This window comes from Tachypleus tridentatus, chromosome 9 (genome assembly GCF_004210375.1).
Source record: "Tachypleus tridentatus isolate NWPU-2018 chromosome 9, ASM421037v1, whole genome shotgun sequence".
NCBI classification, from domain to species: Eukaryota; Metazoa; Arthropoda; class Merostomata; order Xiphosura; family Limulidae; genus Tachypleus; species Tachypleus tridentatus.
In genome coordinates, this window is record NC_134833.1 from 44,566,216 (window position 1) to 44,587,663 (window position 21,448).

At 34.9% G+C, this 21,448-nt stretch overlaps 1 protein-coding gene across 2 annotated transcripts in view; it reads right to left on the reverse strand.

The window, feature by feature from the left end:
- LOC143225171 (DNA-binding protein Ets97D-like) overlaps nucleotides 1-21,059 on the reverse strand; it is an 87,604-nt gene extending 66,545 nt beyond the window's left edge. The window contains exons 1-4 of one of the 2 annotated variants that reach the window (XM_076454126.1): nucleotides 20,705-20,773; nucleotides 20,388-20,422; nucleotides 13,081-13,470; nucleotides 5,341-5,485 (exon numbers count right to left, since the gene is read on the reverse strand). In XM_076454126.1, coding sequence (XP_076310241.1) covers nucleotides 5,341-5,485; nucleotides 13,081-13,442 — 507 coding nt within the window. In that variant the 5' untranslated portion in view covers nucleotides 13,443-13,470; nucleotides 20,388-20,422; nucleotides 20,705-20,773. Of the gene's footprint in view, nucleotides 1-5,340; nucleotides 5,486-13,080; nucleotides 13,471-20,387; nucleotides 20,423-20,704; nucleotides 20,774-20,897 lie in introns of those variants that run through there. The other variant, XM_076454125.1, reaches the window with a different exon arrangement.
- Nucleotides 21,060-21,448: the final 389 nt, after the last annotated feature.

Here is a 21,448-nt window from a genome sequence, read left to right on the forward strand (position 1 = left end):
TGTGGTCATATTTATTACACAGTTTTTTTACCTGTGAAAAGTTTAGTGGAAGTAAAATTTCTGTGTTAATGCATTTTTCATCATCAAAAGACAAAGGTTGTAGCTTGTACAGTATATAACTTGTTTCAGTTATTAGCTCCTCTCCTCCCCATTGAACCCGTAGCTTCATTTATAAAAAATCAGGATAACACTGGATGGAATGTGAAAGGCTTCAAATAGCTGTGATAGCTACCAGTAGGCAGAACAGATGAGTTTTGTTCAAATGTAAAACCCAACAAAGACTAATGAACCAGGATATTTGCAGGTTTATGTAAGGAATCCACCATATCCAGGAAACATACCTATTACATATGCAAATATACACAAGTCTGTAGTGATGACACTTGATCAAAGTAACAGTTTGAGCATTCTGCATATAACAGCAACTTTTAGGTGTGAAATTAGTTTTTTTAATGGACCATTATAACTTTGAAACTTTCACTTATATTTGAACATCTGATTAATCAGAATTAATTAATAAGTTAGGGTTCCCAACAGCCATAACTCATTTGCCCATACTTTAGCAGCAACCTATATTGAAGTGGCACTGCCATACCAATCCACAAGATGGGCATCTAATTTTCCTGAACTTATGTTCCAATGAAAGGTGTAATAAGTACTGGCACATCTCAGGCTAGTAGCTCTTTAATTACAGGGCAAATGCTTACATAACACTCATTCATATCAGGATTTTAGCCACGTAATAAATTACAAATGTGAATTCACTAACTATTTTTATATAAACAAAAATAGATAAATTAATGTAACAATAGCAGACACCTCCAAAATATTTCCAGTCAAATGAGTATGTTTAATGCAAAAGTACTTCTTTAAGTACACGAGTTCTAAAATAATACAAAATAATTCTAACCTTACATATCAAAATTTAGAAGTCCATTTATTTTAGGACTAATATTAGATAAGCCTTTATTAAGTACAGCTTATATATGATAGAGATAGAAGTTAAAACTGCAACTTAGCAAATACACAGCATATAAATTTGATTCTACAATGTACTTCATACTGCAAAGAATAATGTTATAAAAACATATGTCACAATCAATTACATATAATAAGGCTGAGGTTGTTACACAGCATATATAAAAACAAATAAAAAAATTGTGTTTGAAGTAACTTGACAGGTTTTAGAAAAAAAACTTTGATCCACAAAATTCCTTCCTTGTTTTGAAAATATTCAGAGAATTTACATTTTTATCAACTGGCAACATTTTCACTCCTGCTTTGTTAAACAGCTTTTTTTTATGAGCCCACCCACAAAACAGTTTATTATTAAACCTTTTGTGACAGGTGAATGGTAAAAGGCCATGTCATCAAATTTGTTGACTTGCATTAAAAATTGTATTGAACTACTATTTTATTAATTTATGTCAATAACTTTCAAATCAAATTGTAGATTATAACTCAAACTTTAATATTATATGAGTTAATTTCTTAACTTAAAGGTAAATATTAAAAAATCATCTAAGTATAGATTTTTGTGAGTTATGTGGTATTTTGAGGGCAGCACTGGTTAAAATTAGATGTTTGTGATGTCAAGATGCAAAGTATTCAGTTTGTATGAATTACAAAATCAAATTACACATTTTTACAAACTAGAATATTAAATACGATCCTAATATTTTCTTATTTTGCTGAGATATAACTTATGTAGTGAAACAAACACAGTGGCCTCACTCACCTTTTTCAACTTTTGGAAATGGTACCTTATACACACTTATTTCAATATATAACAGGTGAACAACCAATTGACAGCTTATAATGTCCCACAGTGGTTTTCCCAGTCATTTTAAAAGGCTATCATGTTTTTCCAAACAAGATTTCTAGGAGGTAGGTTGTGTCCTTAGTCTGCTTGAAGTTTCTTTTTCTTAAGACCTAAATACAACTTACTTACTAAGCTTGATAAATTATAGAGGAGTTCTGTAGTATAGATATAGTTATTTATGATTTTTTTGTTTATTCAACTGTATAAATAAAACCTAAAAAGAATATTTTGTTTCATATCCTCTATGTGCAAAAGTTTAAGTCTTAGTAACCTAAGTCCAGCAGCAGCTGAGTTCAAAGGTTGTTGCTAAATAAGATAACTGTTTCCTTTAAAACTTCTTTATTTGTTTTATATTTTATGAAAAATAAGTTTAATAACTTGTTTCTAAATAGTAATAATCTATACACATATATAATGTTTAATAATTGAAATGTAACTGTACATTACAAAATACTAGTTCACTAAAACACAGTCACATATATAATGTTTAATAATTAAAATGTGACTGTACTTTACAAAATACTAGTTCACTAAAACACAGTCTAGAAGACTAGTGGTCAGTTTTATATTTTTCGATCCGTAACATGAGTGCACATGCACAATGTCAATGCAAGTTATGTTAGCTAGGCATGACTAGAAGGTCAATATAATAAAAAATAATAAATGTAGGTTATAAGACATAAGCTACTTACACTAAATATTCATATTTTTGTGTTATAATCTGCAGTCATTCTAGCACAAAAAAGCATAATTTATAAGACATAAGCTACTTACACTAAATATTCATATTTTTGTGTTATAATCTGCAATCATTCTAGCACAAAAAAGCATAATTTATACTTATTTTGTAATATGTTTATGATGGTTGTAAGGTTAGAGCTAGGGTAGAGAAAATAACAGGCAAAATATGAAGTTTCACTGACAACAAATGTTTAAATGTATTTGAGAGGTTTCAGAGATTACACAAATAATATTTGAGATTTGGGGAATGAAGAATAGTTTTTGTAATCATAACATTAAATAACTTAACACTTAGGTTAGTGAACAAAACAGACTTGATATTTTACAAATAGATCTTCAGTAAAAATAATTCATCAAAAAATCTTATATTTTGTACAGAAAAACTTCTAATCTTTACTAAAATTCTATTAAATATTGTGAAGATACACATACTGCATCAAAGGTTAGAGTGTAAATACATGACGTGCAAATGAATGTACGAACTCATGTATATTATACTGAGCCCACTGCAAAAGAATTAAGCACAAAGCTACACAATGGGCTATCAGTAATCTGCCCAATTTAGGTATAGAATCCAAATATTTGGTGTTGTAAGTGCTCAAACTTACAGCTAAATCACTGAGGTGTTCTGCAGAACATGACTCTTATCAGAACTAACTTGACATCATAATCTGATGATAATAAATTTATAGCATAATACAGTGGAGCGCCAGTAAGCCGCGGACCAGTAAACCGAGAAATCGCCGAAGCCGCTGTAGCAAGTCTTGTCCCAAAATTTTTGGTGTATTAAGTCTACTACCTGGCTTTTTAAAGCTTCTCACACTCTCCTTGTTGTTGACACTGACATGACAAATGTGAGCAAGGATTATCACGGCTCACCGCTAATTTAAGAACGTGTAAAAACGCAGCTTACGAATTTAATACTGGCTTTATAACTTCAAGGGGATATTTAAAAAGGATTTGCTTTAATTTGGGAAATAAATAAAATATATTACAATAAAAATCAACCGTTAATCTACCTTATCCGCTCTCTATGTCAGCTTTATGGAGGCCGCCATTATTATAATGATCATGCAATGGCCCGGATGAGGCTCCTCGGCGGAGCTGTTGGCGACTTCGGCTTTTCAGTCACAAGGGTTTAAGCTACGAACCACTTAAGCCGCGGTTAAGCAGGTTGACCCCCCCAAATACCGAGGCTTAACGGCGCTCCACTGTATATCAACAGATATCACAACTAACTTGACATCATAATCTGATAATAACAAATTTAAAGCACAATATATTTATAGATAGTTGCATTTTATTCTATCAATATTATGCTAATGTTTTTCTAATGGGCTGTAGTGGATAATTTATTGTATGTTCTTTTCCAGTACCTTGTATAAATTTCACAATCTGGATCATCTAAATCCAGTTGTGTAAGTACCGTTTACTACCATATGATTTATCATCTTGATAGTACTCAGTCCAAAGATTAACTGTTTGTGGCTCATTTAATGGTTCCCTGAGATGTAGGAAGATATAATTTGAATAAAAGAGCAAAAAAGAATACATCAACACATCTACATCACATCCTTTATATCTTGTGTTATGTACTGGGGAAACACCCTTCCTCAGACACTAAATATGTTGTTACAGCCATTACCATATAACAGTATTTACTACCAAACAAAGGCAATCTGTCCAATACATAGCATAATAAAGCAAAATTAAAGTTCTTACTTAGATGTGTTAATATTTCCCAATTTATGCTATCCTATACATACCAGTAGTCTCACTAATCAATATTATATTCAGTTGGGTCTTTTTCTGATTTATTATCAATGTCTACAAGTATAACATCATTTAAACAACATTGTGTTCCACTTTATAGGAAAACATTACATTCTGAAATGTCTACACATTATTAAGCTACATCAATTTACAGTCTGAACTGTAAGTTATTTATTGAAAAAAATTTTAGTTTACTATAGGTTACTGGCATATAATTGATTGTAATTTACCTTATGTGCTTGAAAAGATACTTGTTGATAACAAAAGCCATTGTAAAAATGTGAAATCTATAATAATAAGACAGCTTGTCTGTATATTTGACAGCCATAGGAAAGAACCTAGATCTGAAACCTTGCATTATAATTAGGGGTTTTTGAGGGTATGCACTTGGGTATTATTTTTTAGATTTGATGAAAAAACATTTTGTCCAATATAGCCCTTACGTCCCATAATTCTGCTTCCTAACATTATACAGAAAAGTAACTTTTTTTTTTTTAATTCTCACTTACTGAATGAACAATATGTGTAACTTTTCTGTCAAATACTAATTTTCAACACAAACATGGAATGAAAAAGAAAAGTTGAAAATTTAAAAAAAAAAGTTAAATTGAACTAAGTTGGTGAAATTGCAACAAGCAGTGGGAAGAAAATCTGAATCAGAGAGTACTGAAGAATTCAAATAATGAAAAGAATCAAATAAAAACACAGGAAGAAAAAGAAATCTGAGAAGCTAACATAAAACTATTTGCTTTCAGAAAGATGTGAACTGAGTTTGGAAAAATGTACCAAATAAGTCAAATAAATAAATAACACACTGGGGTACCTACAGAAGTAATTAAGATAATGCAAACACTTAATTGGTAGAATAAGCCTTTGTGAATCAGGAGACCTTAAAGTCTCACAGCAGAGCATGGGTATTTGATACTAGTAAGAAAAGTAAACCATACAGAAATATCACAGCTCAAAAGCCTTCCTCACAAGTTACATAATTATAAATATATTACCTCTTGGTTATCTTGTAAATAGAATGTATAATTCTCAAGAGAAATGCCTAACCGCTGCTCCAACAAACTCCGAAGGGTTGTCAAAGGTTCTGTTATATCCATGTGTTGAGCAATTAGACCAATGTTCAAGCCATTCTTTTCTGGGCTGTGTGGGAAAAAAAAAAAAAAGTGTTAAAAATATGGTGAAGGTACCTTAACACTCCTATGAAAAGACGTTTCTAGTCCTGATTTCTTCAAGCCCGTTCCCCTGGTTGTGGTTTCGCTAGATAGTAGATAGGGACAGTGGGAATCTCGTTAATCCATTCATTAATGGATTTAAATGGCAATTTCATTTAAATACAAAATTATTAGCCTAATATTAATAACCTTTCAAGTTGCTCTGGGGCCTATTAGGTCCCACTTTTCCTAGGAGTGTTAATATTTTTCTTTAGAATTTCTAGTGAAACAACTTTCTCTTGTATTGTTTATCACAATGACATTGTGTAAAACTAAATTATGCAACCTATGCATGTTTAGCAATACCTTCAACTGTACCAATATGTTCATATCACACAAATATGCATTATATACTTAAAACATTTTATTTATGGTAAATTATGAAAATTGAACATACAATTACATTAAAAATATTGTGATTTTGACAATAGCAGATATTTTATTCATTCACTCAAGACTTACATGTATACTCTTCAAGAAAAGAAATGCAAAAGGCAAAATATGAGACAAATTGTTAACAAGTTTATTCTGGGTAGTTCTGTATGACATGTGTGAAACTTTGCACATTCACTGCTGAACATCCAAAGTCTGCAAAGGCGAAGTCCACGCTCACTAAGTGAAGTTTAACGTCACTCAACGTCAATGACGAGTATGCCCCCATGAGCATCAATAACTGCTTGGCATCTCCTGCCCATGGAAGCGTTGAGATGACGAATCACATCCTGTGGAATGGCTGTCCACTCAGCCTGCAAAGCTGCTGCAAGCTGAGGTAGAGTCTGCGGTTGAGGTTGTCGCCGTCGCAGACGTCGGTCCAACTCTTCCCAAAGATGTTCGATGAGGTTTAAATCTGGTGATCTGGAGGGCCAGGGAAGAACGTTGATAATGTGGTGTCTCAAGAAGACAGTGGTGAGTCAGGCTGTGTGAGGACGGGCGTTCTCATGTTGAAAAACGTCGTTGACGTTCACCATGATGGGTTGCATATGGAGCCTAAGAATCTTGTAGACAGTTGCGTACGGTCTGATCAAAAATCCTACGCAGCCCTGGTATGGTTGAGGCAGTAGACGTCGCAGTGGTGGTCCTATCCCAAAGGTGCCGTAACCGAATGTTGCGATCTTGTGGACGGTCACGAGTTGATCCATGTTGTTGGTGATGATTCCATAGCCTTGTGATGGTGCTTGGGTGAACATTCACAGCTCTGGCAACATCTGATCGAGATTCGCCTGCTTCCAAGCGACCAATGGCATTGTTGCGTTGTGCTTCAGTCAGTCTTGGCGTAACTGTATTGCGTGTCGGTGGCTTAACACTGAGCTATGGAAACCAAGAACCCGTCACTTTTATAGGGATTTGGCACATGTTGCACTTGCAGAACATGCAGATCTCTCAAACAAATTTATTGGACACGCATGCGTTTTGGCGAAAAATCCGATGTTTTCCTCCATTTTCAAAGTGCACAACTTTTATTGTCATTTTAGTCTGACAATCAGTGCTTTAACACGTGTAACATCACATACTCTGAGCTTGTAACATTATTACATATAATTCTCTTTAAAATAAAAATATCCCTTTTGCGTTTCTTGTTTTGAAGAGTATACTTAAAAAACTTAAAGAGTGTAAGTATGACTGTCATAGGTTGATGCTAGAGCTGGCTGATAATGGTTTTTGGTAACTGATTAATCACAAGCTCATTAATCAATTAAATTCAATTAGTTAGATACTACAAACTCACTACAACCCATCCAAGTAAAAAAATGGGTATCTGTTCATTCATAACTGTATAACTACTGCAATATTCTAACATGACATTAATATTAATATTCACAATGTTAAGTGATTTCTGAATTACCCTTGATTTCATTTGATACACACAAATACAATATTATTGATATTTCCTACTTTGTAAATTAATTGCTAATGTTGTTCATCACTGATCTTTTAACTAATAAACTGATAACTAGATAATAATAGTTAGCATTTTTTAACACTGCAACTATATTTCAAAGAAATACTCACCTCACATCCACCATTTCCTGATTCAGTGCTACCTTCTATATGCAAACTTTTTTTATTTACAACTACCCTTAAAAGTTCCCACCTAATTCTGCTTCTACATCAGACTGCTATATTGTTGCATGCAAATTAGCATATGACAACCCTCCACCAACAAGAGTGTTCCACCAACTCCTAGAACAACTAAATCCCTCTATACTGACTGTTCAACCATCACTTCAAGATTAGGCTAGAAAGTAAGATATAACAGAACTGGTGAGGAAAGACAGGAAGTGTGAAAAGAGATACCTATCAGAAATACATTTTAAGTGTTGGAATACATTATCTTTCAGTATAATAATTAACCTCTCTCACAGTGTTGCAAAGATAGTCAGAAGATACAAGCACAGTTCAAAACCTGCATTATGCTTTCAGAAGTGCTATATGTATAGTGTCACCAGGCACATCAGACCATACATGGTGGGTCAACTCCAATTTAAAATTAGGCAGCATCGAGATTTTGGTTTCCTGTCCACAGTGGAAGAAAGATTCTGACCATCTTCACTACAATCATAGTGAGGAAGAATGTAAAATTAATATTTGCCCTGCAACTGAGTGAGGACTTGCATTAACTGGTCCTGTGCCAATCAAACCCAAGACCACTCAGGAACCCAACTTCCAACTAGGAAGGATGAGAGAAAGTCAACCATAGGGGTAAACTGTACTACATAAACAGAACACCACCACTCTACATGCTGCTGAGAGAAATTGGTTAAATTCAGGATGCATTCTCCAAGTTCCACTACCTAAGTGGCTAGAAACAGATGAGTGGCAAGATGTTTCAAGATCTACTATAAGAAAAATAGGAGTGGAGGATGAGCAGTTGAAAGCTTAGTTTGGAGGGAAGCATCACTGTAGGACAGTGCAACAGGTGGCCATGAAAACCCTATTTTCAAAAGTAGGTCAGCACTAAGTTTTAAACTAGACATGGAGAATGGGTAAGGGATCTCTTGTATGCATTACTCATGCTAACTTTATTAAAAGTTATAGTTGTAAGTTATTCAGTCTGTCTCTCAACTCCATAAGCTTAACTTATCTGAAATTATATGTAGTCTTCTCAATGAAAAAAATTTCTGTAACTTACACATGGTTGATTTGGTTGAATATTTAGCATTTATGAGCACAAAACAACTCAGCTACATGCATCAAAACAAATGGTAAAAATTTAAGAATAAAAACAAAAATTACTAAAATATGTAAAAAGGAATCATGTTAAAACAACACAACATCCAAATTTCAAATTAAAAATTTAAATAGAGTTAAAAAGGCCAAGGGCCCTTAAAAATTTAAAAACACAAATGAGGTGGACAGTGTCACCATCATCAATGACACTGTCCAATGTCATGGATGAACCTATGGTAAAAATGCCAAAAATTGTACCTTGTTACAACTGTGAGCAATGGTGTAACAGTAAAATGTGGGCTTTAGATACTTTGACATCACACAAACCATACACTGGCATATCAGATCCAGATAAAAGAAAACTGTGACCAATGTGTAGCCCAGCCATGACAACTTCCTCCTTCTGATCCTTAAGGAAGCAAAATGGCCAAAGATCAACTGTAGTTTTGATCAGGAAAAGCTTGTTATAACATTGCTCATTCCAAGGTGACTGCCAACAAGCAAGGAGCAGAGCCTTGAATACAGGACTGTAGTCCATATATGGGACAGGCACATCCATGGTAGTACTAGACAAGACAGACTTGGCTGCAGTGTCAGTGAACTCATTCCTGCAAATACCAACATGGCCCAGTATCCAGAAGAACTGGATTGGAATGGATGATAAAAAGAAATGGGCCAAAAATCGATGAGAACAAGGTAATAAGTAATGCAAAGTGATTTCAGGGCCAATACAGAGCTAAGTAAATCAATATGAATGTACATTTCACATACTGCATACCTTCCATTTGATATAGGGCAAAATAAGTGGCATACAGTTCAGTAGTGAACACAAACTAGTGAATCCTGTGTACAACCACTGAACCACAACAAACCATAGCAGAGCCCACAGTCACCTAATTTCAAACCATCTGTATAAATGGGAATGGAAGGATGGTTTGAAAGATGTTTGGAAATAGATGATGGTAATTCCAATCAAGAGTATCTGCCTTTCTAAGGTGACTCAAAGAAATGTCACACTTGGGGATGGTAATAAGCCATGGTGGGATGGGATGACCAGTAGAAACAGCAACGTTATCCAAGGCAGACCCAATTCAGCCAATTGCACATGTATATGAAGACCAAAAGGGGCAGTGACAAACCATCTATTCTGAGAAAGCATGGCCTACTAAGGAAGGAAAAAACACACAATGCTAGGTAGGATGCTGTAGAAGGATCCAAGTTTTGCAGCATACAGTAAAGACAATTGCAAATGGCAGAAGTGTAGAGGAGGTTTATGAAACAACATACAAACTCTGGACTGGAGAAGTGCAGAAAACCCCTGTGCTTATTGTCAAAGATAAGCACCAAGAACTTTACCTCAGGGACCATTGGAAGCACAACTTCTCTGAGACAGAGCTTGGGATTGGGCTGAATATCCTGTTGGCAGCAGAAGTGCATGCAAAAGGTTTTAGGGAGAGAAAAAGTAAAACCATTTATTATGGTCCATTTCAATAAATGATTGATGGCAGTCTGTAGCTACTGCTCTTTAAATCTCATGCTCAACGACTGTCACGAGACGTGGAAGTTATCGACATAGTGACTGTTTGTAACTGTATGGGGGTATCCACTGATAGCATTAATCTTTATAAAGGACTCCAAGTTCCTTTGGTAAAGAATGGCAAAGTATCAAACCCACACATACTTGGAATCACAGGTCCATTACAAAATGTTTAATAAGAATGGGCAAATCACCATGCAACCAATGAGTGGAGGTCTCTCAGAATACCAAACTTCCACACAGTATCATAAGCTTTCACAAGGTCCAAAAATACATAAACAAGAAGTTGTCACTTGAGAAAGGCATCCCTGATTGACATTTCAAGTTGAATCAGGTGGCCCACACTGGAGCACTGTTCTTGGAATCCACAATGAGTGGGAAAAGGTTCTTTGATTCAAAAAACCAAACAAGACAAGCATTAACCATCCTCTCTAAGATCTTACAGACAGATCATCAAAGCAATTGGATGGTAATTTGAAAGAATGTTGGGATTCTTCCCAGACTTAGAAAAAGGAAGGACAATAGCATGGTGCCAAGCATCAGGAAAAACATTATCTTGTCAGATTCAGTTAAAAACAAGAAGAAGAATAGCAAAAGAGGCAGGAGAGAGATAGCACGGCATCTTGTAGTGAATATTATCAGTCCAACTGATGAAGAGTAAGCTTCAGATCCACCAGCGTAACTTGGTGATTATACTTATAGAGACAATCAGCCCAAAGGAAAAAGGTGATCATTCTGCCTGAGTCTTAATGGCTAAGAAGGTAGGGATGAGGGAGAAATGCAAGATGTATGAGAAAAGCTTTCACTGAGAGTATCAGTGATGCACTGGGCATCAGCAACTTCCTGGTCATCAGAGAGCAAGATCAAAAGGGAGGGGACACAAGTATAATGTCCACTGACCTTCCGTATCTTGTCCCATAGGACTTTTGAACTGGTGGTACAAGAGATGTTAGTTCTGAACTTAATCCAAAATTCCTTCTGGCTTTGACGTCTTACCTTCAAACATGTGCATGGGCCTGCTGGAAAGCGATGTGGTTTGAAAGTGTGAGATACCTATGAAAGATATCCCAGGCCCATTTTTCAGCCTTCAATGCCATGTGGCAGGTGAGATTCCACCATGAACAAGGATACTGTGGAAAACGTATTGAGGTTTTAGGGTTGGCACGTGGGTTGGGTGGCATCAACCACAGCCAGTCTCCCTCAAAATAAGAGAGATCAATAGTAGTAGAAGACTGACTAGGTGCATAAAAATAAATAAGAGCCAGTATTGAAGAGAGAAAGGTTATGATCCAAGAGAACACACACTACAGAATGACCCCTCCCATCAATATCAGCACCACCCCAGAGAGGATTATGTTTATTAAAGTCCCCCTACTTTTTCTATGTCCTTGAATAGTCAGCAAGTGCTAAAAGACTGAAAGTTGACTAATGTTACTTCTTTCTTTTATGGAAATTATAAATTTCCTAGTAACTAAAGACCAATTAATGTTACATTAGGATGTGAAAAAGTTTGAAAGTCTGACACATGATGCTTTACAAATTGATAAAGTTTAAAATTCTGTTGGATAGTCAACAAGGTGTAAGAGAAAAAGTTTGCCTTACTAATCTTTTAGCATTCTCTGAAGAGGTTACTGTTTATATAGATGAAGGTTTGGGTGTGGATACATCTAGATTTTTAAATAGCATCTGATCATGTACCACATAAAATGCTTGTTAAAAGGTTATCTCTCTTATTGGATAGAAAACTGGCTGGATGGAAGAAAGCAGAGGGTTGTTATATATGGAGTTCAAACTAGGTTAATGTCACAAGTGGAATACCTCAAATCTCAATATCAGAATCTTTACATATTTTGATTTACATCAATGATATAGATGAAGGAATAGTTAATAGATTATTTACATTTGCTAATAACATTAAAGTTTTACATAATGCTGGCTTCAAGGAGTATGTTGCCATTTTACAAAAGAATTTTCACTATTTATTGAATTGGACAAATAAATGGAAGAAGAACTTTAATTACAAGATTTGCACAGTAAGGCACATGAAATATCACAACTTGAATTATAATTTTAATAGTGACCTCCTTAACAATTAGAGGAGATTTGATTGAGGCATTTAAGATTGTTAAAAGAACTGATATAGTTGATACCTCATATTTTTTCATATTTAATGATAAGAATGAGGAACAACTATATTCATGATGTGCTAAAATCATGTAGGATCAAGAAGTATTGATAAAACTAAAATAGAAACCTTTATAACCTGGACATAAGTATAAATTTTGGCAGGGTAGGAGTCATCTTCAACTAATAGTCCTATTTTCTAATTTTCTTATTCTATTTTTCTAATTATTTCTATTTTGGCTATTCGAATAGTGTGCCTTCAGATGTAGTAAGTGTTGTTAATTTAAGGAAAATTTAAGTATTGGAATTTTTTTAGTCTTTAATGTATGGGATGAGCTAAATGCACAAAAAGGTCCTTTGTTGTCAATTAATGTTATATGTTATGTTATTTTGTCATCAATACTCCTAAATCTCCAATGAATGTATCCCTGTTATAAAAAGTTAAAAATATAATTGATCTAAACAATAAAAAAAGGGAAATTTTACTTAATTTGCCTAAACTTGAAAACAATTTCTTGCAGGTTATTAGATATAGTAATAACACCTACTGTACCAGCTTTAACTGATATAATGAAAATAAATCTTCAAACAATACTCACTAATTATGATAATCTGTGGATTAATTAGCCAAAAGTAAAAGACTCAATTTAGTTGATCAATTATTTTCAACTTTTCAATATTTCAGTGTTACTTACTTTTCTCTTTCAGAACAAAACTCTACAACAACATCAGTACTGGTGCTTGGCATTGGATTATAACCATCAATGTGATGACTGTCTAATATTAACTGGCCGTTTCCTTGCAAATCATTTTCTGTCACAATCATTGTTGTTGTTGTTGTTGAAATACAATCATCTATTTGTGCCATTTGTTCATATGATGTACTGTTAGCATGAACAACAGCTTGAACATTATCTTGAATCTCTTGAGAAGAAGCAACAGACTCGGGTACAGGAATTACTAGTTCTTCTACATGTACCCGCTTTTCAGGAGGAAAAACTTTAGTTTCATCGTCGTTTGTTGTTGATGAATTAACTGCCTCTTTTGCACGTTTCATGGCAAGTCTTCAGCTCTTCTTTACTTTGCTGCAAATTAACAACTTCCTGATTAATGTTTCTAAATTTATGGTTAAAAAATAAATCAACAGTTTACAATTTACAAACACTCAAATTTAATCATAGCATGATTCCTTGAAAATTGATATACAAAAATCACTCAATATAAAAGCTATAAAAAAAGCATATAGTAAAGATAGTTTCAAACGGCAGAGGTGCAAAGAAGGTTCATGAGACTATGTATAGGTTCTAAACCAGGGAAGTGTGGAAAGCCCCAGTGCAGAGCCAAAGTCCTTGGTGATGAATGAGGTCCAGCATCTTTAAGGCCAATGTTCTGGAAGAGCCATAGACCAGTAATCCATAGTCGAGTTTCGATCAAATAAGAGCAGGATATATCTTTAGCATAGAACATTGATACACTCCCCAAGTGGTGGAAGAGAGGACACAGAGGATGTTCAATACTCTTGTACATTTGACCCATAGCTGCTTGATGTGTTGGATAAAGGTCAGCTTACAGTCAAAGATAAGTCCCAAGAACTTTGTCTCAGGTGCCACAGGCAACACAACTTCACTGATACGGAGTTCAGGATCAGGGTGAATACCCAATTGGCAGCAAAAGTGCATGAAAGCAGTTTTAGGGAAAGAGAAGTTAAAGCCATTTGTTGTGGTCCACCTTCAGCAAACGATTGAGGGCAGTCTGTAACTGCTGCTCAATATACCTCATGTTCGATGACTGACATGAGATGTGAAAATCGTCGGCATAGAGCCCGTTTGCAACTGTGAGGGGGAGTTGTTCAGCGACATTAATTTTTATACTGGAAAGTGTAACACTCAGAACACATCCCTGAGAGACTCCAAGTTCCTGTAGAAAAGAACGGAAAAGTGTCGAGCCCTCATGAACTTGGAATCTCCTGTCCATTAAAAAATGTTTTATAGAAATGGGCAAATGGCCACTTAACCCATATATATGGAGATCTTGCAAAATGCCATACCTCCATGTTGTATCATAAGCCTTAACAAGGTCAAAGAATATTGATACAAGATGTTGTCGTTTGATAAAGGCTTCTCTCATTGATGTTTCAAGTTGAATCAGGTGATCTATGGTGGAGTGCTGTCGTTAGAACCCACACTGGGTGGGCAAGAGGAGGTTGTTTGATTCGAGGCACCAAACAAGACAAGCATTAACCATCCTCTCTAAGGTCTTACAGAGACAGCTCATCAAAGCAACTGGGTGGTGATTTGAAGAAAACTTGGGATCCTTCCCAGGCTTAAATAAAGGTAGGACAATAGCCTGACACCAGACATTAGGAAAAACATTCTCCTGCCAGATCTGGTTAAAAAGAATCAGAAGCATAGCAACAGAAACAGGGGATAGATGGCACAGCATTTCATAGTGTACATCATTAGGCCCAACTGATGTACTGCCAGACCAATGAATGGCCAGTTTGAGTTCCACCAGTGTAAATGGACAATTATAGTCACAGAGACAATCAGCTGGAAAGGAAAGAAGTGATTGCCCTGCCCGAGTCTTGATGGCTAAGAAGGTGGAGGAAGAAGCATAAGCACTAGATACCCGGCAAAAGCTTTCACCTAAAGTATTGGCAATGCTCCGGGTATCAGCTACTTCCTGGCCATCAGAGAGCATGATCGAGAGGGGGACAGAATTATATTGCCCACTGACCTTTCAAATCTTGTCCCATATGATTTTGAAACTGGTGGTAGAAGATATGCTGGTTCTGAACTTAATCCAAGATTCCTTCTGGCTCTGATGTCTGACTTGCCGAGCAATGCAGTGTGAGAGTGTGGGATATCTATGAATGAACATGGGAGACATTTGCCCTAAAGGTTTGTCTGAAAGAAAATGTAGCATAAGAAAATGAGGTACAACAAGTATTACAGATGTTGAAGGTTGCTGCTCAGGATCTTCAAGACGTGGTCCTTTACCCATGGACTGTTTTCTTGCTATTTTAAGTTTTTATTTGGAGGATCCCTAAAAAAAAAAGAATATTTCAATGCTCACTGATCCCACCCACCATGGAGCACTATGAGGGGTCACACTATAATGCCAAACAAGGACACTACAGAAACATCAGGGTTTCGTAAGTACTATACCCAAACACCAGCATCAGATTTAATGTCCACAACACCTGTTGAGAACATCCAACACTAGCACTTGGTTGACCCTAGCCCAAGTGGACCAGCCTACTGACCCAAGGGGAACCACCCCAAGGCTGCCCATCTACAGGAATTCAAGGCCAAAGGAGCATCTTAGGGTTAGATTTCTCAACCACCAGGACCCTCTCCTCCCCTTCACTGGTCACCATGCATGGCAAACAAGTGGATGGATGTTTAGATCCTAGATGAGGTAAACTGAAAAGAACAGAACATTCCCTGGGAGGTCCTCTCACCACATACAGGAATCCACACCGAGGAGGAGAATTTTTAAGTGGCTACAAATAAAAGACAAGACTGACCTACAAAGAACAAAAAGAATAAATTTAAAAAGCTTAAATTGACTGTTATAATAGGAGACTTTTATGACTGAGAGTTGTTCGAACAGATATTAAGCAATTGTAAAAAAAAAAAGAATTGCTAAAAATGTATAAATTAACAGTAGTAATTATTTTAAATACACCAAAAAGAAGCAAAGAATTAGGAAGGACATATGTCCTTTGAAGAATAACAAAGGAAGTGTTATGTCTGATGGTTATGAGATGGCTAGGATACTAAATTCTACTTCTTCTTCACCTTTTACTAAAAAAAATTTAAGCAATATTCGTCATTCTAAATAATTGAATAATTAGTTTATCACTTTAATTATAACAAAACTAAAAGACAACAAGGAACCTTTTGGTCTATCTAGGCCAATCACTAAACTAAACTTTAAACAAAATATAAAACTCAAAGCCAGCCACTATAATTCAAACAATTATTATGCCTTCTCTTAAATTCACTGTATCCATCACATATTAAGGCAACCTATTCCACATTCCAAAGACCCCATAAAAAATATAAAATGTTTCTGGCTGAAGATAACTCCTATCCAATCAAAATGGATACCTGTGTCACCTATTCCTGTTGTTCTCACCATTAACTATGGAAAAAAAGATGATGCATGTATACTGTCAATTCTCTTCATAATCTTACTCATGTCAATAAATTCCATTCTGACTCTTCTATTTTAGAGATAAAACAATTTTAAAGATCTTAATCTGTCCTTGTATGACAGTCTTTCACCGCCATCATTATCATAGCTCTCCTGTGAACCCTTTCAAACAATTCAATGCCCTTTGTTACAAATGCAGCTTACGATTACACACAATACCCTAAATGTGGCCTCACTAGTGTCCCATAAGATGAAATTATAGCCTCTGTAGACTTGTATTTAATATTTCTATAGTGAAAACCTAAAATACTATTTGGTTTACTACTAGCAACATACATTGCTTGAATGGCTTAAAAGAGACTGATCAGTCAGAACATCAATATCCTTCTCTTTCACAATACAGTTAAGGTTATTCTCATCAAAATTATACTTAAAACTAAAATTATGACACTCTGCATGCATGATGTTGCATTTATTACAATTAAAGACCCTCTGCCATTTAGTCATTCAACTCACAAAATGATCTAAATCATTCTGTAAAGCAAAAGCATCCTCATTATAGCCAACAAAACCTGATACCTTAATATCATTAGCAAATTAAAGCGATTTATCGATCCTACCTTCATTCATGTTACTGATAAAAATAAAAATGGACAATTAGTAGAATTTGATAACTAATTAACTGCCAGGGTCAGTAATTGATTTATTTCAACTAAATTATTATTCTTACATTAGTCTTCAAGAGTCGGAATAAAAAAAATTGTAATAATAAAAAAACTAATTTTTGTTTATTTTTGTGAGTTGTGACACTAATCATTTAAGTTGAACAATCTTTAACTAATCAAAAATAAGAATGTCAAATAATAATGACAATATTTTGAATACTTGGATAGTTGGAATAGACAAAGGCAGTAATAATCAGAAACACTAATTTCAATTAGTTTTTAAACTGTGTGACATTTATCACAATTTTGATTAATGATTATTTTATTTTATACGACACTAAAATTGATGTAATCAGTGCTCACAGATAAATAATTACATTGATTTAGTTAATTGTCAGCTCTACAAATTATCTGAAATTATAGTATGTGCAAGGTAATGCACTTGCATTATTAGTTTGGATCATATTAATACAGACAGAAAACCACTCAAAAGGATCTTGGCATACTGGTGTACAAGTTACTCAAGCCATCAATGCAGTGGTGTGTTCATAGTGATGTTTTAGAATGTATTTATATATACATTGGTTACAAGTCAAAAGAAGTAATTATCTTTCTACAAATCACTAGTTATGCTTCACAAAGAAGTACTCTTTCACTGCTGAACCATCCAACCAACAAAGACATTCCCTACACCACACAAGACTTGAAGTAGCACCTAGATCTCATCTAAAGAGGAAGTTGTGGCTTGAAGTAACTATCTTTCTACAAATCACTAGTTATGCTTCACAAAGAAGTACTCTTTCACTGCTGAACCATCCAACCAACAAAGACATTCCCTACGCCACACAAGACTTGAAGTAGCACCTAGATCTCATCTAAAGAGGAAGTTGTGGCTTGAAGTAGCTGCATTGGCTTGCAAGGAGATCTGAAATTCATATTCCCTTTCCAACTAATCTCCATGGCTTTGGTTTGCAGAAGAGGAATGGCCATGGCAAACTGCAGTGATTGTCAAGTTCAACAGAGATTGTAGAGAGTGGCCTAAGGTGCAATGGAAGCCGTATGCCAGGAGATGTTCCAGAAACTTGGCCAGAAGGGTAGTCTCATTATTGCAACAGATGGCTCGTTCACACCAGAGATCATGAGAGCAGATTGGGGATTTGCTGCATTTCTGGTTGGCACACCCATAACTGAGAAGTCTGGAGAATGCACCCTGTACACAAGTAGCACCAGGATGGAACTTGAGACTGTCAAGCAAGCTCTTGGATGGCTTGTCTGAGAATCCCCTGATGTCACCACTGACTCCATGGCAGTGTTGTAGATAATCCAAAGTGGCTGGCTACCTGATGGGTGGAGAGAGGCTGCACCTTATCTACATGATAAATCTCCCACCTTTATGTATATCCCAGGCCATGCTGGTGTCAAGTACAATGTGAAGGCTGACCAACTTGCAGCAGCAGCAGAACCAACAGACCAGATGTCACTCTTTCTTCAAGATATATTACTCTTATGCCAGCAATCAGCGTGCCAGAACATCAGAGAGTCTCTCATGCACTCAGAAAAGGAAGATAGAATTTTCAGCCTCAGAACCCCTTTTGGAATCTCTCATGACAGCCACAACAAATGCCCGGATAGATGTCACAGGAATCAGCTGATCACCAGCAACATTAGCAGAAGTAAACTCAACCTCCAATTGACCAGAAAGGTCAAGACAGAAAGGATTTGTGACCTGCCAGACACACCCTTTTGGATGCCCACCAGCCAACCCAAGTATGCTTCACTTTAACACTTCTCAGAATTTTGGTCATCTTTTCTATTAAAAGCACTAACTTATTGGACAGAGCTCAGAAACAGACTATAAAGATGATTATGCAGATGGAAAGGTTATTTTATAGGGACAGGTTATCATCTTATTTTTTTCTTCAGAAAAACAAAGGTAAATGGTAATTTCACTGATTTTATTTACAGTTTAATGAATGCAACATTCTACATGGACTAAGAAGTCCCTTGTTGTCCTTAATTTTGTTATGATTGATCTAATAAAGACCACTTATTGCCTTGTATTATATGATGACAAGATACTACATTATAGTTTGGAAAGACAGAAAATTTAAGTTCCAGTTAAGATATTTTAATTTATCTAATAAGATTATTGATATATGAGTAGCAGTAGCAGAGGCTAAGATTTTAAAAAGTTTAAAGAAAGGAACTGGCAACTCCATGAATAATTTAGGGTGGGTATAAATGTTAACTTTTTTTCTAGATTGTGCATTCAAAGATAGCTCTGAAGAACTAAATGGCTTCTTGTTGTAAGTATATGTACACGTGTATCAAAATAGATTTTTGAGGACATCAAATATTTTAAGATTGACTGAAATTATTTTGTAATGAAAATTAAGTTTGTGGCAGTAGTGTTCTTTACAATTACTAGTACTGAAACTATGTGCATTAATTAAGCTTACAGTTATTCAAAATTCTAGAGGTAAAGTGTTATTCTTTTAAAGAAAAGTCCAAGGCATTCTTTTACGATTGTCTGTAAACTTAATTAAAACATTATGTAGTGGCACAAGAAAGAAGTGAACGGTTCAACTCCTATCTAATTCGAATTATAGGTTTCATGTAATGAGTACATTTAACTTGTTTTCTTTCATTCTCAATAGATAACAAGAACCCATATGGTCCATCTAAGCTATTCAACTTTTTACAAATAGTCTATCACAAACTATTTGGATAAACTCCTTTAACAGTAACGTTGGTATTTAGTTCTGAATAACTTAAGACAATTGTTCTCATCACATTTACGGCTAGCTAAATAACATTCAGATATATATCACAATATTTGTTCTTAATCTCACACCTTAAGCCTGGATATGAATATTCTTAACTCTAAGATGTGATATGATTATTTATAACAGATTTGGTCACTCTTTCTCTCAAAAAATTATAATTTACACTAATAGTCAGTATTACAAAACACTGGATCATCTGTGTTCATGTAAATTGTTCCATATTCTACTTCCAGAAACTTTACAGAACTCTGTATACAAAACAGAAACTTTTTAAGGCAAGAATCTTTTGCAAAAAACAAATTATAATATCCCTTTTCAATTTTTTTTCTCTTGACTACACCATAGAAACTATTATTATGTTTTTATTTTATCGATGTTATCATTTCTTACCTCTAAATATGCCACAAGCAGCATGGTAATCTGTACTGTTAGTTAAACAGAGTGACAATACATAAAACGTTAAAGCAGTAATGAATATTAATACTATTGCTAATAGTAATATAATAATATTATAAACTATGGTCTGAAATTAAGTTAAACCTTTACAAAAATATTTAACTCAATCTTTATGATAACTAATACATTCTTAAGTTTTAGTTTCACCAGTTTACACGAACTACAGTATTTATTACACACAAAACATGCTTATTTCACAATGTAAAAATTAGTATAACACTAAAACTATTGTACAGAGGACAACAGCCTACACTATTGTAAAAGAAAATAAAACATTATGTTTATGTTCCTGTAGGAACAGGAACAAAAACGGGTATTTCTATTTCCGGATGTGACGCGCCAAACCAATCATTTGGACAAACACAAAGCATGAAACTTGAAACTACAGAAAGTTTGAAGCGAATGATTATTATACATGATTTACTACTTTTAAGATACTCTTACCTTACACTCGTGTTGCCAGGTGCACTTTTTACAATTGTCTAAATCAAGAACAAAAGTTTTACATCAAAAAACTTAATTTCGCACCACACAGGAAATTGCAGACTAACGTTCGCGCTCGTACAAAAAACAGCTAAAACCATAAACGTGACTTTTCTTTTCATCTCGAAGAAGTTCGTTTAACACGTGAGCATTAATACATTAAAAAATAAATGAAAAATCAAGGAATGTATAGAAAAAAGTCCCAACTAATCATAAATGTAGAACCGTAGAAAATTATTAGTTTTCGAGGTAATAAAATATCCTCACTAACAAAAAGTAAACAATTTTTAAACTGGAGAGACGTTCTTGCACGTTGAAAATTACTGCGTGATGAAACGAAAGAGAAAAATAGATGTTTGATCATGCTATATTTTACTTCAAACAATATCGAAAGCGAAATAACATTTATTATGCAGTTCCTAAATCAGGATATTCTTATAAACGATACTAAAAAGTTGGGAAGGTTTCAAAGAATGGAAGTGGCTATTCTTATGAATGACGGTCTCTGTAGT